This window comes from Cryptomeria japonica, chromosome 3, assembly GCF_030272615.1.
Source record: "Cryptomeria japonica chromosome 3, Sugi_1.0, whole genome shotgun sequence".
In the NCBI taxonomy this organism is placed as follows: domain Eukaryota; kingdom Viridiplantae; phylum Streptophyta; class Pinopsida; order Cupressales; family Cupressaceae; genus Cryptomeria; species Cryptomeria japonica.
In genome coordinates this window covers 337,627,462-337,643,907 of record NC_081407.1, presented here as the reverse complement: position 1 = coordinate 337,643,907, position 16,446 = coordinate 337,627,462, and the positions used below count along the sequence as shown (strand labels likewise).

Genomic DNA, 16,446 nt, shown 5'->3' with positions numbered 1-16,446 from the left:
AAAGTTGAGAGAGCAATATGATAGAATCGATGCAAATTATAAATATTATTTTATAAAAGTTCTAGCAATGTGTGGTACTCAATTGCATCGGAATCATAAGCCTCCTTATGATTATAATATTTTGTGCCATGGGTTCAGGATACCATTTCCTTGCTAACATTTTTCCTCGGATTGTAAAATGATAGGGAAGTGGGTGCTAGCCTTCTTGAAATAATTTTTAATATCCATTGCATAACAGAACCAGTAAGATTTACTTTTGTTGAGAAAGTTGTTCAATCTATGCAAACATAGTTACTAATGATTAAAACAAGTTCCTGTAAGACATTTAGGTTCACATCCTACTTGTGATATCTTCTTCTATCAAAGTATCATGCAATATTCGAGACCAACAAGCTTCACATTGAGGGCTATAATATTGATGAGAAGACTAAGAATAAAACAGAGTGTCCAATTTAAGAATGGACACTGAAGATATGGATGAATAATAATAATAGAATAACTACAACCATTTTGTAGACTTCTTTTTGGCACCAATATATAATGAAATTGCAAGCACTCTGATGCCTAGTTTTTCTATGTCTTGTAGAGAATACATTCAACTTGGAAGTCAAATACAATTGGTTGATTGGCTCTTCATGGAATATTATGTGATGTGTTAAGGTTTTATGGATCAGTAGTATAACCCTACAAATTTCCAATACATGTAATAGAGAGAGTTTTTGCATTGGAATATGTACGATAGTTGGAGAGCATAGATGAACTTTTTCATGGTCAATAAAAGAACATCATATTTGTTTCCTTTCCTTTATCATGTGAAGGGTTCTCATTTGATAGAAAAGCATTCAAAGTTGCACATGATTTTTTGACAATTTTAAGCTTGGGTGTTGAGGGTCAGTAGTAGTATGATCCACTCAACATCATTGAAACAAGGCTTAAGAAAAATGAGAACTCTGAAAGGTCATGTCAATATGAAAGCTCCTGGGATGAGGTAAGAAAGGAGATGGAGAAAATTTCTATTGATAATAAAATTTCAACAGAAGAATTATCATCACAAATTATGGCATTGCACACATAGAAAACAATAGAGTAGGGCATCTAAAATCAAAATGAAAATAGGAGATCCTACAATTTCTACCAAAAGGGTTCTAATACATCTAACAAAGATATCCCCCCAAAAAATACTACATAAATGTAAAGACAAACATTGGAATCAAACCAAAATAAATGATTTTTGGACTATGAGGAAGAATATTAGTGAACCAAAGACTAGTGCAGACTTTGATGAAATCAATGAGGATATTGTGTTTAGCAAATTGTGAAATATGGGGAAACCCATAGAAGGATATGACAAAAGTGATGATGAAAATGAGTATGAGGTTGAGGTCACTCCAACAATTACTATGGTCTCTACAAAATTGAGTGGATTTCATGCTTCCATGAAAGAAATATATAGCAAAGGGGAAAACATTGTGGAAAAAATGGGATTTGAAGGTGGTGGTCTAGGTCCTAGAGGAGAAGGCCCTTGGTTTCCACTTGAGGTACCACTTCCATTAAATTCAAAATGAAAACATCTTGAGAACCAATCATTAGATTTGATTTGTCATATTCATCATAGAAAAGTACTACTCATTACTCGACATCTCCATTTCAATTTGTTTGAGCTTCAAAACCACCTTGTGCAGACACTCAAATTCAATAACAACCACTACCATAACATGACATTCCTATTAGTGGTGAATCAAGTGCCACTGCCACTGGTGGGGATGGCATGGGTACTAATACTAGTTGTCCTGATCAAGTGCAACAACAAGATGTCGCTCACAAGAGGACAATAGTAGTAGATACTATATAGAATACTTGTATTCAAGGCAATGTGAAGAAGCTAAAGGTTATATCAATAATGACGAGTACAAAATACCTTAAGAAAAAACTACACTTGGAAGTGATGGTGGGATAGGATTAGGAGTGTCTTTTGGTAATCCTCAAAATGCATTAATCAGAACCACAGGCATAGATAGAGCCTCATATATCATTGGAAGTTATATTTCACCTTTCAAACATTCAATTGCTTCAACAAACCTAGATTTTCATTACAATGATTTCTTTAATAAAATTGCACAAACAACAAATATCAATAGAGAAAAAAAGAAGAATTTGAAGAGGGGTGCCCTTACTACAAATTTAGAGGACTAGCCTACATCGAATAGGGTATATCCCACATATGACCCAAACAAAGATATGATGGAATTCATGGTTGTTATGCCCTCAAATAAAGATAAAAATCCACCACAGAGTCAAATAGATCCCTCTAAATTTCACATTAGCACCCTCCACATGGATTTTTCCAAAGTTAAAATATAGACAAAATTAATGTGTCAAAAAGGACCAATGAAGTTATCTACACTTCAGTGCTAAAGATGGAAAGACAGAAAAATAAGGTAGTGAAACAAATGAAAAAGTTACATGAAGACCTGGACAATGAAAAAGCAAAGAGGAAAGTAGAAGATAACAAGTGCTATGAATTACAAGAAAGGATGAAAACTTTGGCTAGTACCTCGACAATTACAGTGCAGGAACAGATGGAGGCAAAACTGAATGAACCAAGGGAAAAATTGGATGAAAGCATTAAAAAATTTGACGATGAAAGAGCCACTTTAGTAAAATTATATAAAATCCTGGAGTTTGTTGTTGCCTTAAATAAAAATTTACAAAACCAATTCAAGCATGAGACAGAAAAACCAAAAAAATTGGAGGAGAAAGTAGAGGAAAAAGAAAAAATGTACACAAATGAAAGAAGAGATGCAGAATGCAAATAATAAAATTGAAACTTTAGAAGACTGATTGAAGGACAATATGAAAAATATAGTGAAGTATATAAAAGAAAACATTTGGGAGTAAATAATGCAGAGGAGTGACAAGTTGTGTGAATGGTTGGAATTGAATGAAAGCCTGAGAGTATTTTTTTAGAAGCTCAAAGAGAACACTGAGAAGAGAAAAGATCTTGATTCAAAAGAGAATATTGTAAAATAGATTTTGCAAGAAGTCTACAGTAACAGAGAGAACTATTTGGCCTAAAAGGGAATTAAGAGTCATATTGATGCCTCTGTTAAGGCATAATATGTTAGAGTATTCGGGTATTTACTTGCTTAATTAAACATTCTTTGTTTAATTATTTAAGTTCCCTTTATCTCTTTTACACTTAAGCTAACTTTAGGTGCATATAATTAATTGTTTTAATTAATTATTATGTGCAAACCTAGGTTTTCCCTTTTTAGGGTTTCTTGACCTATTAAAGGTTGAGTTATTTCTTTTCATTGTAAGAATCACATTACATATCTTTGTGAATATTGAGCTCTCTCTTTTTGAGCATATTCTTTGTGTTTTGTATGTTCTTCAGATTTTGCTTCATTGCTTCTCCTTGTAACAGGTTATTCGGCTTGTAGAAGATCTTCAGGCTCTTGTGGTGTTGTATTTTCTCAACTCCTATATGGTATCAGAGCATCAGATCTGTAGCTACCTATTCTTGTTTTGAGATTTTTGGCTTTGGAAGCAGATCTGGGGTTTCAGGAATTTTTTATGTACCTAGGGTTTGAGATTTTTTTCTGAACACTTTGGGCCTAATTGGACCTCACTATCATGCTCAGAAGGCCTAAAGACCCCTATGGTCATATAAAATTTGACCTATTTTGGTTCTTGAGCCTCTTGGAGCATTTTTTTTCTTAGATCCAGAGCGTATGGCCTTGGCACACAGATCAAAAAAAAATTTCAAAAAAAAAAAAATTGCCTTTTTACGGCATGCAGGCCGAAATTTGTTTTTAAAAAAAATCTTTCAAAAAAAGCGAAAAGAAAAAAGAAGTTTTTGTTTCTTTTTAAGAAAAAAATTTTTTTTTTTGGGCAAAAAGTTTTTGGTGGCCCTCACGGTACGTAGGGTACTGTGGGGCCCCTGCCATGTTGCAGGCCCTATGGACGTTGGTACAACATTGTTGCCATCCATGCGGGCCCAGCCCCACCATCACCGGTTTCTCTACGGCCCCGTCGGCAGTTACACCTGGCCACCGGCAGCCCTGTAGTCTTCGGCCTCTACCGCCTCCGGTCCCCTATGCTGCTACTTCCCGGCAGCCTGGCCTTTCGGCTGCATGCCTCTCCACTCAGCCAGCTACGTGCCTCTCCGCTCAGCCAGTTGCGTGCCTCTTTGCTCTACCGGCCCTGCTCTCACTGCCGGCTCCCTACGGCCCCCGCCACCGGAAACCTCCCTGCACCTCCCCTGCCACCGGAAACCTCCCTGCACCTCCACCGCCGCCTGCCTGTGGCCCCAGCTCGCCGCTCAGCCTGCGGCCTCCACCCTAGTCCTCGCCGCTCAGTCCCTGATCGCCGCTCAGTTCCCAATTGCTGCTCTGGCTCCCTGGCCCTTTTTTTCGGCCGACCACCGCTCCGTCATCAGGCCACCACCCGACTGCCGCCCAGCCACCGGATCTCCACCCGGTCACCACTGGTGTGCCACCCACTGGCCACCGAACCACCAACAAGCAACCAGACGCCTTTTTTGGCTTTTTCAGAGGGGGTTTGATTTTTTGGCTCTATCTTGGGCATACGGAGTCATTTTTTTGAGAACGAATAGGCGTCAAAAAGCTGGTTCCGAGGCTGACCTCATGGTTTGGTAATTTTTTTCCAATTTTTCTGTTTGACTGTGTTTTTTTATAGTCAAAGTGAGGTCTCTTTTTTGCACTCCGGGAGACGTAGAATGAGCATCCGACCTCCGTTTTTCAAAAAATTTATATTTTCGGAAAGTGTGTTCTATGTACTTTCCATAAATATGATTTTTTTTTCCAGATTCTACTCCATGCATATTTTATTTAGTTTTTTTTCTTTTCAGCACTTTGGTTGATATCGTGGTTGTTTCAGGTCCTGGGATCTCTTTTCTGAGTAGGGTGTCTCTGTTTTGATTCTCGTTTCTATTTCTAGTCTTCTTATCATTGTAGCTTGTAATTATGCAAACACACTAAGATAAAGTGCCATCATGCATTGTTTACTTGGAATCTTGCATATCTTGTGTTTTGTTGTACATGCACTGTTGCCCAAGTGCCATGAGGGGGTTGATGTTTGCCTTTGTTTGCCATCTTCCTTTGTCAAGTGAGTGTTCCTTCCATGACATTCGCCTCATGATGATGTGTCTCCGCACCTTTGATGTTCTTGGTTCTTCGTCATGCAGTTGTTTTTGGCCATCCTTTTCAGTGTTCCTATCCCTCTCCCACTTCCACATTATGGGGAGGTTTATCCTATTGGTTCTAATGCTTTCATGTTTCGATTGATCAGCTCTTCAAGCTTTGGTTTCTCATGCCATCTGTATCTTCGATTTCAGTTGTTTTGCCTTGTTTGCCTCCTGATTCAAGTAGTGTCATTTGAGGGCACTCATGCAGATTACAGTTTTCTCTACCTAGTCATGTTCTAGTTCAGTGGATGTTCTTTAGATCAGCAGTTATTCTTTGATAGAGTTTGCATGTTCTTCATGCTTCAGTGATATTTTTTCCATCTCTTTTTGGAGTAGAGTTTTGTTCCCACGTGGTTTTCTCTATTTCTCCAGTTCATAGAGATTTCATTATATTTGGGTACCTAATCAGGCCTTGTTACCGGGACCCATCTTTATTACTTTCAGTAGTTGTTCTAGGTTTTAGCTTCTCCCTAAGTCTAGCTTAAGGGGAGGTGTTAGAGTATTCGGGTATTTACTTGCTTAATTAAACATTCTTTGTTTAATTATTTAAGTTCCCTTTATCTCTTTTACACTTAAGCTAACTTTAGGTGCATATAATTAATTATTTTAATTAATTATTATGTGCAAACCTAGGTTTTCCCTTTTTAGGGTTTCTTGACCTATTAAAAGTTGAGTTCTTTCTTTTCATTGTAAGAATCACATTACATATTTTTGTGAATATTGAGCTCTCTCTTTTTGAGCATATTCTCTATGTTTTGTATGTTCTTCAGATTTTGCTTCATTGCTTCTCCTTGTAACAGGTTATTCGGCTTGCAGAAGATCTTCAAGCTCCTACGGTGTTGTATTTTCTCAACTCCTATATAATATATCATTCAAAAATGTCGAAAACTAAGGGAAGCATATGAAATTTTGGATAAAGGTGGGAAAAATTTTTTGAAGCTACAAAAAAAGACAACCAATTTGTTAAATCTTAGTTTGTTGAAGAGTGTTGACAAATAAAATAAATTCATTGGAAAAGAAGTTTCAAAAAAAGGATGGAGGAAAAAATGAAGCTTGGTTTAGACTTGCTTCCTAAGGACACAACTCCTCACACCTTTCTAGATTTCATCAAACCATTAATAACTTGGAATGCGGTATTAGGTGAAACAATGGAGTCAAGTCACTCTTCCAAATATGGATTGTTGATGAAGTTGCAGTTGACTTACTATAATTTAAAAGAAATTAGACTTCCATGAGACAAAGAGTGGAGCACACTAAAAAAACTGGCACAAATATCTCATGAATCATAGTATGTATTGCATAGTTTTATACTTTTCCTCTTAATTTCAAGGCTTTCTTCTTTTGGTATCACTTGATATAACTCTATTTTATGAACAGGAAAAATGTAGCACTTACTATTACTAATATAGCTTATGATGCACACCTTCAGCCTTATAAATTTCTATTCTCAATTTCTCTCAGGTTTTAACTTTTCTGCATTTCTCTATTTCTAATTTCTAGGCTTTGTGTACTGCTATTGTGGATATTTAATTCATCATGGCTTGAGTTAAGTTTTAAGTTTGAACTCTAATTTTTAAACAGGACTCAGGAGACATGTAGTTGTTGCTAAATTGCTAATCCATCCTCTGATGGTCATAGATACCTTTCAGCCTTGTAAAATTGTACTAATTTTCTAATACTGATGGGATAATAGATTTCGTGCCTTGGTAATTGATTTTTATGTTGATTCTTCACATGTTGTGAATCGGCCTAAAGATGTTGTTTCTCCCTTGTTTCTATAAAAGAGAATTCAAGGTCATTTGCAAAGGGTTCTGAAATATGGTATTGACTTTTCCAAAGAGAATCACACAAAGTTGTGTATTGAATGAATTGTATGTTATGGCTATATTTTGAAATAATTAATGAAAATATCAACATGCCTAAATAGACATCTCTCTATCAATAAACACATTACGCTCTTTTATTCTACTATTTTATATACAAAAATATAAAGTTTAAAAATGCAATTGCAATTCAATATTAAATTTTAATTGCAAAAAGTTGACAGACACATAAAATATCATCAAGTTATCAGCCATAATAGTATGTTTTTGTAATATGAATGATGAGATAAAGTAATAAGATTAATAAATACCTACGATCTGGTACTCCTAAATCTCTTACAAGTTCCATTCCACCTCACTAAAATAGGAGCTTCCCTTATCCTTGTCTTCTTTTTCTTCACTCTTAGTCTGCATATCTCCATTGAACTACATCTCAATGCTACCAGTAGGTCCAGTACATGAATCAATTTTCCCACTAGTAGTTTGGTTTCAAGTGTTGCCGAAACCTATTCTTTCACATTTCGACCTCCAGATTTTTCAGTGCTCTATCATAAGGAAAAGTGTGGAAATCATGCCTAGATGTATAGAGCCTCAAGAAGTTTTCCAAATTCTTGTCTAGTTTGTTTCTTAGCTTTGATTTTAGGAACCCAAAAGAATAGAAAACTCTCTCATCCTCCACTGAACCCAATATCATGACAAGACATAAATAAGCAAGCTTGAAATATTTTGATATTGAATCATACAATACTTTGTTCTTACCTAGATCTATCCAAAGCCTTTTTATTGATCCCTCTTTGTGGGGGTTCTCCATTCTGTCATATTTTTCCCTCATAGTGTATGCAAAATGGGATGATTTCTCTCTAAGGATATTTTTGTTTAAAATTCCATTTATAATTACTTCATTGAATTCTATGGATTTAAAAAATTGATTTATCAAAGTTAGTAGCTTAGCTTGAAAATCAGTTACACTGTTGAAGTTCCAATATTGAGGAAACACAATAGACATGGCTTCAAGTAGTTTCTCAAAAGGGAATCTGGTTATAATCTTTGAGGAAAGATCCAAGGCTATTTTCTTCATAGAAGCAGTTAGAGATTCAACAATCTTTCTAGTTCCTTCATGGGGTGCTTTCCTAGTTCCTGGGGCTTGAATGTGGCAAAGAAGTGCATTGGTATCTCTACTCTATGTACACTAGCACATATATCCTCATTTGTACTAATCTGTAAAAAGTTGTCAGGATTGTTCAAATTTGTATGTCTGCCACATAGAAAAAATTACATCAGATAATGTTGGTTGAAATCAATAGAGATTATTGAGGGTGACGCATGTCATGTTACACATCTTAGCATATTCAGCAAAATACATAGCTCTTTCTTGGGCTTTTTTAATAATATTCCTTATTTCCTCTAGCATCAGGAGAAGAGCTGCTAAAGTTAAGAGTGTCGCTATATTACTTAACCTCTGAAGTAGGTTAGGAAATTTTGGTTTCTCTGATTCATCATGATTTGTGTAAAATAGTCCAATCAAGGATGGATAATTTGAAAAAACTCAGTGCGCTAGACCATCCAAAGATATTCATCTGGTATCATTATCCTTAAGAATCTTGTTCCCATCAGTTACTCTAACAAATTGTTGAAATTCCATAAATCATTTGGGACTTTGACAAAAGTGTGAGTAGAGCTCTCTAACTAAATGTTCAATTCTTTTTACTAGATCATACTTGCTAACAATTCTAAAAGGTAGATTCATTCTACAGGCCATGTAGTGAATGAAAGTAATGTAGGGTATGCAAGAAGTTTCTATATTTATGCAAAGACTGTTCCTATGACCTTGCATTACTAAAGCTCAATTAGCTCGAACACACACCAACTTTTTGGAAATTGCCATGTCATCCATACCTCCCTATTTAATTAAATAATTTTTAACTAGTTGAAATAAATTTTCCGCTATCACAATATCTTTCATTTTAGCAACATATAGTAGATGAGGTTGGCTGACATGATTCTGTATAGTATTAAATGCATGCATACCGACGTCGTATTATCTACTACCATAACTTCGTCTAAAGACAATGTAATAAAGTTTGACTCTCTTTTTTTTTCCTTTACATCTTCTTTTTTAACCTTAGCAAGACAAATTGCTCATTCCCATCCATTATTTACTAACCAGTGACTATTAGGATTGTTAGGAACTTTTAAAAAGTGTAATAAACCACTCATTGATGACTAGTCTATCATAGCACGCTCTTTGCTCAAAATATGAAAAACAACAATTAACTGAACAACTTTTCCCAAGTGTTTTATTTGCATTTATTTTCCAAGCATAGCTTCAATAGAACCTTTAAATTCAGCAAGATTCATTTGTATTTTCTCATGAAAATTAAATTCTTCGACATTCCTCCTTTTTTATCCATCTTATCACTGAATTTCCAACTCCGTCTATCTTTTTTTTTTCATTAACTTTATCCATATTCTTTTCTATGGTGTCAATTTTTAGCTACAACCTCTTTTCCTTCTTATGTTTCCAAGTCCAAATATTACACCTGTATTGTATTGGAGGCTCTCCTTCAATTGAAATTATCCACTAGGTCAATAAATAGATACTTTGACGCCCAATTAATTTGAAAATTCCTCACTAACATATCCCACTCCCAATCCTTTTTTATTTTGGTTGATCCTTTGTTTATTTGGGTTTATCCTTTGTTGATATGGATTTTTTTGTCCCCTTCCATGCATTATCATCTGTGGCATTATTACCCAAGTCAATTATATCATTCTGGCTAACTTGAGTATCTACTAGAAAATCTTCTTCAAGTACATCCTGATCTGAGATATCAGGTTCTCCACCTTATTCCATATGCAGTGAAGGTTGTGAGTCTTTTACTTGTACTTGTGATGATGTACCTTCCTAATTTTCACCATGATCTTTGCCAATGCCAAAGTATGAAGACAACGTTCTACATTTTTTTGGTCTCTCTTGACCTTCCCCCTTATTCAAGATTCCTACCCTTCTTCCTGTTTCACATCTCCAATGAAATAAAGGCTACAACAAAATATAAAGTTGTTAAAGAAGTAATAATAGTAAATAGACTATACTATATGATTCATTGGCCCTATGGCCTACAATCTTGATGTCTAAGGTCTCTAGGGTGACCACTGGCACTACCGAGTCCCCACTGAATAAGAATAAACTCAATAGTGTAAACATAAAGAGATGAATTCAGAATAATATTCTAACACTTGAAAAATATGATGACTCACCTAATAGGTCACTAGTAGTCACCAATGTAATCAGTAGCAATGGTTGATCTTGGTCTAAAACTTTGCTATTGATCAGAATTGAGAGCCCAGAACCAACCAAATGGTATAGAGATAGACCTATGATCTTTGAATTTATTTATACCAATCCTTATTTGATGAATTTAGCAAGAATTTTATATGGTATACAAATATTTGGCAAATTCTCCTTAAGTATAACATGTGTTATGTAATTTTTGAGGTGATTATGGGTTGACTAGTTAATTGGCAAATATAAGAGAGTTAAAAAAATTTGGGGTGAATGGAGACACACATATGCAAAATGTCAGGTGAATTGGGTCCTCGTATAAAATAAATCTATATATGGCTATTGGCAAATTATGGTCGTCTATTTAGGTAACCTCAGAGAATGTAGTAAGAAAAATTAAATTTATTGTGTGGAAAATGTGTATTCTATTGGCGAAATCTTCACATAGATACAATTAATTACATAAAAAAAATGGATGATTGGGTTATCCATTTGATGAGTATTTATAAATTCCTGGCAACATGGCCACTCCTAGTGGGTAAAATATATTCGTCTTTTTCCAGGTTGTCAATGTGAAATATTCATCATTGGCAAATATTCGCCACTAAAGTAAACTCTATGAACTTCTTGGGAAACCTAAAACTAGAATATAAGATTCTTCAAGATAAGGGTTTTGTGTATTTCATCAATTTCCCATCATTTGATGAAGCATAATGGATCTAGTACATCTTTAGAAGGGTCCATGATGAGTTCATTTGGCTAGATAGGCCCCATAAGATCACCAAGAAGTGAATTCAAGTTGTAACATGCCTAAGTGCAACCGGTGAAGTGCCTAGTCTAAGGAAGGTATCAAATAATACTGTGATAGCCACTACTGGTTCAATGTTTGACAATAGAGCAATGATTATCAGTGACATCTTGGAGCATGATGTCAAATTTTCATCAATGGTAGTTAGTTACAAGGTCTATTAATCAAGTATGTAGAACTCAGTTTCTAGTACTGCAATATTTTCAACCTATCAGAACCTGAAAGAAGATAAAAGGTATGATTTATGAGAAGTTCTTTTGAGAAAATTATTGAGTAACTTAAACAAGGTCAAGCAAGATAAAAAGAAATCCTTCAAGTTTGGTTCCCTTATCATTTGTTTGGCATTATTCTTCTTAAATGATATCTCTAGTATAAAAGGGAAGGTTTAATGGGTCTATGATAAACTAGTGGCCATGCAAATCAAGAAAGTGTTATTGGGAATTGGTGACATTGTTATGAAGATATCTACATTATAGGGATACTTCAATAATTTTCATTCCACTATGAAGAGTAGAGAGAGATACCCCAAAGCTATAGTAAAGAATTATGAGAAAAAAAATTCTTTTGTTGGAATTCAAGAAAACTGAGAGTTGGGTGAGTGAACCAGTGTTCTATGAGTAAACAAATTTCTGAACTTATTGCATATGACCCTGTTACTAATAAATTAAATTAAATTACATAAACCAAATAACACTTGGAGAAGAAATACCATAACACTAATATTTATACATGGAAAACCCTAGAAAGGGAAAAAACATGTTGGGGATGATACTTACAATATCTATATACTTGATCAAGGTATACAAATACTACATTGAGGGGATTGCAAATGCAATCAGACTCACCGCCTAGAGCTGACTACTCAAATAGAAGTCTCACTAACTTACACAACAATATACAATGATTACAAATAAAAATTAAATTATAGATTGCATCTAACCATGCTAGATAAGTTCTAGTTTATGCTCTGTCAACCTCCTCTATGAATCGGTTTACTAATACTCTGTTCTACCTTGTTCTGCCATGAATTGAAAGTGGGTACAAAATCTTTTACTCCATGATCAAATCACATACCATCAATATTTGATTGATTCGCATCCAAAATCAAATCTCATTCACATCTAATCCATCGCTAAAAGATCTCCCTTAAATACTCTTTAACTTTTCACCATGTCAGCCTCAATGAAGAAAATAAACCTATCAGCTATCGAATCATAAGGTATATCATGCATAATCTTGCATGTCAGTCGGCCTACACACGCTACCAAAAGTTTCTTTAAAGAAATTATTGGTGTCACAAGATATCTTAGCCAGTTCCTATACTTAACCGGGTTCCAAATACACATTACTATTATCAAGACTAACTGGTTATTAAGGATAAAGAAAAGTGTATATATTGGTTGTGTATAGTGTATACTGGTTGGCCCAATCAAAGAAAAATAATAAGATAATGAATCTTGATGAGAAATATCAATACCTAGAGGCGAGTTGCCATCAATGAAAACCCTAAATGCAATTTACCTTATCGGATGAGTTTCAATTGCCAACAATATCCCCCTTTGGCATTGATGGCAACACTCATGTGAAAAATGATACTATAATCGAATGCCCTAAATCTGTTCCCCTTGACCTGTACATCTGTGCAGCTATATACATCAAGTGTACTCCCCCTATTATTTACATCCATTTTTCACTGTACTCCTCCCCCTTTGACATCAATGACAAAGTGGGTATCCACCAAAAATGTTGTATAAACATATACATATCGACTCCTATACATGTTTCAAAATATCAGCATATAAATTCTTAAAAAATGAGATGTATGTATCTCAACCCTAATTAAGAGAATCAAGAATGGAGGTAAATCCATTCAAGAGATTCGCATAGTACTCAATTGCCTTAGATTCTGTGAGATCCTCCTTTTTCATGTTGGTTATCTTGTAAAATACAAAATTATGAAGTCGGGGACCTATGAAATTCCAGAGCTTACTCGCTCGCTTTATTATGTTGTCCCTTTCCTTCTCTAATCTCAAAATTTGATCCATAACTACTAAAATTGGACCATCAAAAGAATTGGTTAAATTCATTGTCAGCTTATAAGAATTAGAAATTTTAATCAAGTTATCTTTACAATCTAAAATTTGCCTGTTTATAGAATTTGTAAGCTTAGAAAAATCTAGACACATCTTATAAACATTTGCACCTTCTACCAATATTGCATCAATAGATTTTAAACATGTTTGAAGCTTAGCCTTCGTAGATGCAATCATCTACAAAAATGCCTACTTTTAGGCCTCAACAAATTTATTCTTAGCCTCAGTTATTGAAATCTTAACAAAAGAATCATAATGATTTTGAATAAAATCAATGATCTCTTGTAATTTACCGAATGATCTTGCACTCTCATGTGCCTAGAAATCAGGTACTAACTAATTCAAAACTTCAAAAGTGTTCTTAATCAATTATTTATCTTTGGATTCCTTCTCAGCCAATTCTTGAGTTTCTTGAGCTTGGAGTGCTAAAGGAGCCAAAAGTTTCTCTATCGAAGACACGTGATAAGGCTTGTACAAACAGATAGAAAATTATGGTATATTTCCTTTGGATATGGATGATGTGTCAAATGCCAAGCCGAAAGAGAAGTTTGTCATAGTCTATTTGCCTTTGTCTGTCAGATATTTATTTAATCTATCCTTTATTTCCTAGGCACCGGTGGCTTCACCAATTGGTACGTCAATCTGTTATGGTGCTTCCTCAACACCTTTATTATCGGTATCCTCTTCTTTTTCAATATTAGCCTCTGTATCGTATACAATTTTTATCAGGGTATCCTCTATTTGAAAATTAGATTCACTGGTTAGTTCAATAGAAATTGGTGGAGTGTTAACCGATGGATTAGTATTTACATTTTGTTCATCTCTTTTCACAAATTCCTTGTCCTCTGGTAATTGTATATTTTGTGATTGAACAAAACTAGGGCTCAACTCATATCCTAGACTTATATGAATTCTGACCCAAATATCAATTATCTCTTTCTGGATTTCTTCAAATCTTTCTAACATCAAGTTATTTATTCGATGTTTTGGATTGAATTCTTATAAACCTATTTTATTGATTAAATCTTCTATCTTTGGTGGGGTTATTGATGAACAAAGATTGACTAATTTTTTCTCTTTTATTTGCTAGTCCAGAGTTTGAGCATGTAATTTTCTAATCTCTAATTTATCATATAGTTACTTTGGCAAAAATTTTATCTAACTCAATCAATACTCTACTGAAAGAATAAAGGTCTAAAACAATAGCTTCCTCTAACTACTTCTTATCTTTATTATTAAAATCATCAAATAATGTAGAAATATTATCTAGATTATTGTCATTAATAATTTGATCAATGATGTCTTGACCATCTAGTTTCTTCTTACCGGTTCTCTTTTTTCCTTCCGGTTTAGACTGCTCATCAGACTTTGGATTTTGTTTATGTACAATGGTGATTTTGGATGTTTTCTGAGGAGGCTCCTTAGGTGGCTCTTTATTCTTATCTTCCTTCTTCTCCCTCACAACCCTTGTAAAAACACCTTTCTTCTTTGGAGATTTCTTGACATCTGATTCAGCCTCCTCTAAAGAAATAGTCATATATTCCATAGCCACTTTTTGTTTTCTTTTCATTAATTTTATTGGCTTAGGAGTGGTAGGCTCACCAAATGGTGCTTTCAGTTGTTTTGCAGTCTCTGTAAAAACCAGGACCACATTGGGAGTGGCCTGAGCTACCTTTCTTTCTTCTCTCTCTTCCTTTCTTTGGGCCTCAAGAATTTTGACCCTTTGTTCAAGTTTATCCCTTTCATGACCCTCACTTATTAAAGTTTCAACTGCAACCTTGGTCATTTTTCTTCTTATTGCTGGTGCGACTTTATCATGGCAAACTTTTAATCCTTTCTCTTGGGTTATGCCAAATTTTTCTTCCTTTTCATCAATTGGAGCTTCAACTAAGTATTGTGCATAAGCATCTAGTGTGGCCTCATCCACTTCATAGACCATAGATATGATCCAGACTATTCTAGACTGGAGTTCCTCCATCATGTATTCATCTTTATTTACCATAAAAAAAATATAATCTTTATATTTTTCTACTATTGATTTAGGAATCCTAGCCCTATTTTTCATTTCTTCTTCAAAAGTTTTGAAAAATTCCCATAAGTTGTCCTTCTATTTCTTATCACCTTGACTATCAAAAATTTGTGTTATTTGAGTGGCTACCGATCTATCAAAATCCCACTCTATTTTACCATGATCGGGAATTGTATTCAAAAAGTAGAATGCCAAACATATAACAAAAGATCCATACTGGAAATTATTTTTCTTATCTTATTTTATTTTTTGAATGTTTGTCACTAATTTCTTCAGCACCACACTACACAGGTCTTAGTGTGTGTCCTCCTTCATGATTTGATGAGCAATAAGAATATTATTATCGAAGATAGAGTTTAGCCAATTTGATTGGTAAACTTTTTATCCGATTACCATTTCTACAAATTTGATATCAATATCCTTTATATAATCAACTCTCATCAATCCACCATAGAAGGTGGTGCGAGTGAGTTTGTAGAGTTTGGTGTTGGATATTTTTGACCTAGGCCTAGGCAGACATCTAACCTTATCCAGGCAGGTGATTTTTTTTATGACCTCCTCAGTGATTTTGTAGGGTCGGTCCAACCAAATGAATTCTCCATGAATGCATCTAAGTATATATCAAACCCATTCAACTTCATCAAATGTTAGAAATTCCATAAATTGGGTAAAACACTTCCTCTGTATATGGGCAATTTTTTCCTTTAGCTAATTGTCGGTGATAAGATTTTTGGTGAACACGCAGGATAACTCATAGCTCCCAAGATCCTCAATATCACAATGGATGTATGCCCTAATCTCTTTAGTATGAAGAACACCATGGTAGACACTCAAAAATGACCCCAATGGATCATCCAAAAGAGACTTGAAAGGGTTCTTCTTAAATCCAGGATCGAGGCAGTTCTTGATCTCCACCACCAAAGGAGTATTGACATTTGATGAAGAAGCCATGATTACCAAAGGAGTATCAAATGTGGATACTATAACTAGGGTTTCTACAGATGGTAAACACCTCAAGATTATATCAAATGATGAAATCACCTTCGATTGTAGATGCTTTCACAATTTGCCTTAGACTCTTGAAATGCTTTAGAATTCATTCTTCAGAATGCTCGATCGTTGTGTAAGGAAATGACTTAACTTTTTCCTTTTTATCCCCATTAACCCTAATTTTCCACTATCATAAATACTACCAGGAAAA

The 16,446-nt window shown here is 34.7% G+C and overlaps 1 protein-coding gene across 1 annotated transcript; it reads left to right on the top strand.

Annotated features, from left to right (window-relative positions):
- Positions 1-2,417: 2,417 nt before the first annotated feature.
- LOC131874157 (uncharacterized) lies at positions 2,418-4,347 on the top strand. Its single transcript, XM_059217402.1, has 2 exons — positions 2,418-2,680; positions 3,903-4,347. Exons 1-2 carry the CDS (start codon positions 2,418-2,420, stop codon positions 4,345-4,347), a joined length of 708 nt encoding a protein of 235 aa, XP_059073385.1.
- Positions 4,348-16,446: the final 12,099 nt, after the last annotated feature.

Excerpts from the sequence above, each read along its gene's own strand:
- LOC131874157 (XM_059217402.1), top strand. The coding sequence starts at position 2,418 with ATGGAAAGACAGAAAAATAAGGTAGTGAAACAAATGAAAAAGTTACAT. Across the intron at positions 2,681-3,902 it reads AAATTATATAAAATCCTGGA|TTTTTGGTGGCCCTCACGGT; the intron begins GTTTGTTGTTGC and ends TTGGGCAAAAAG.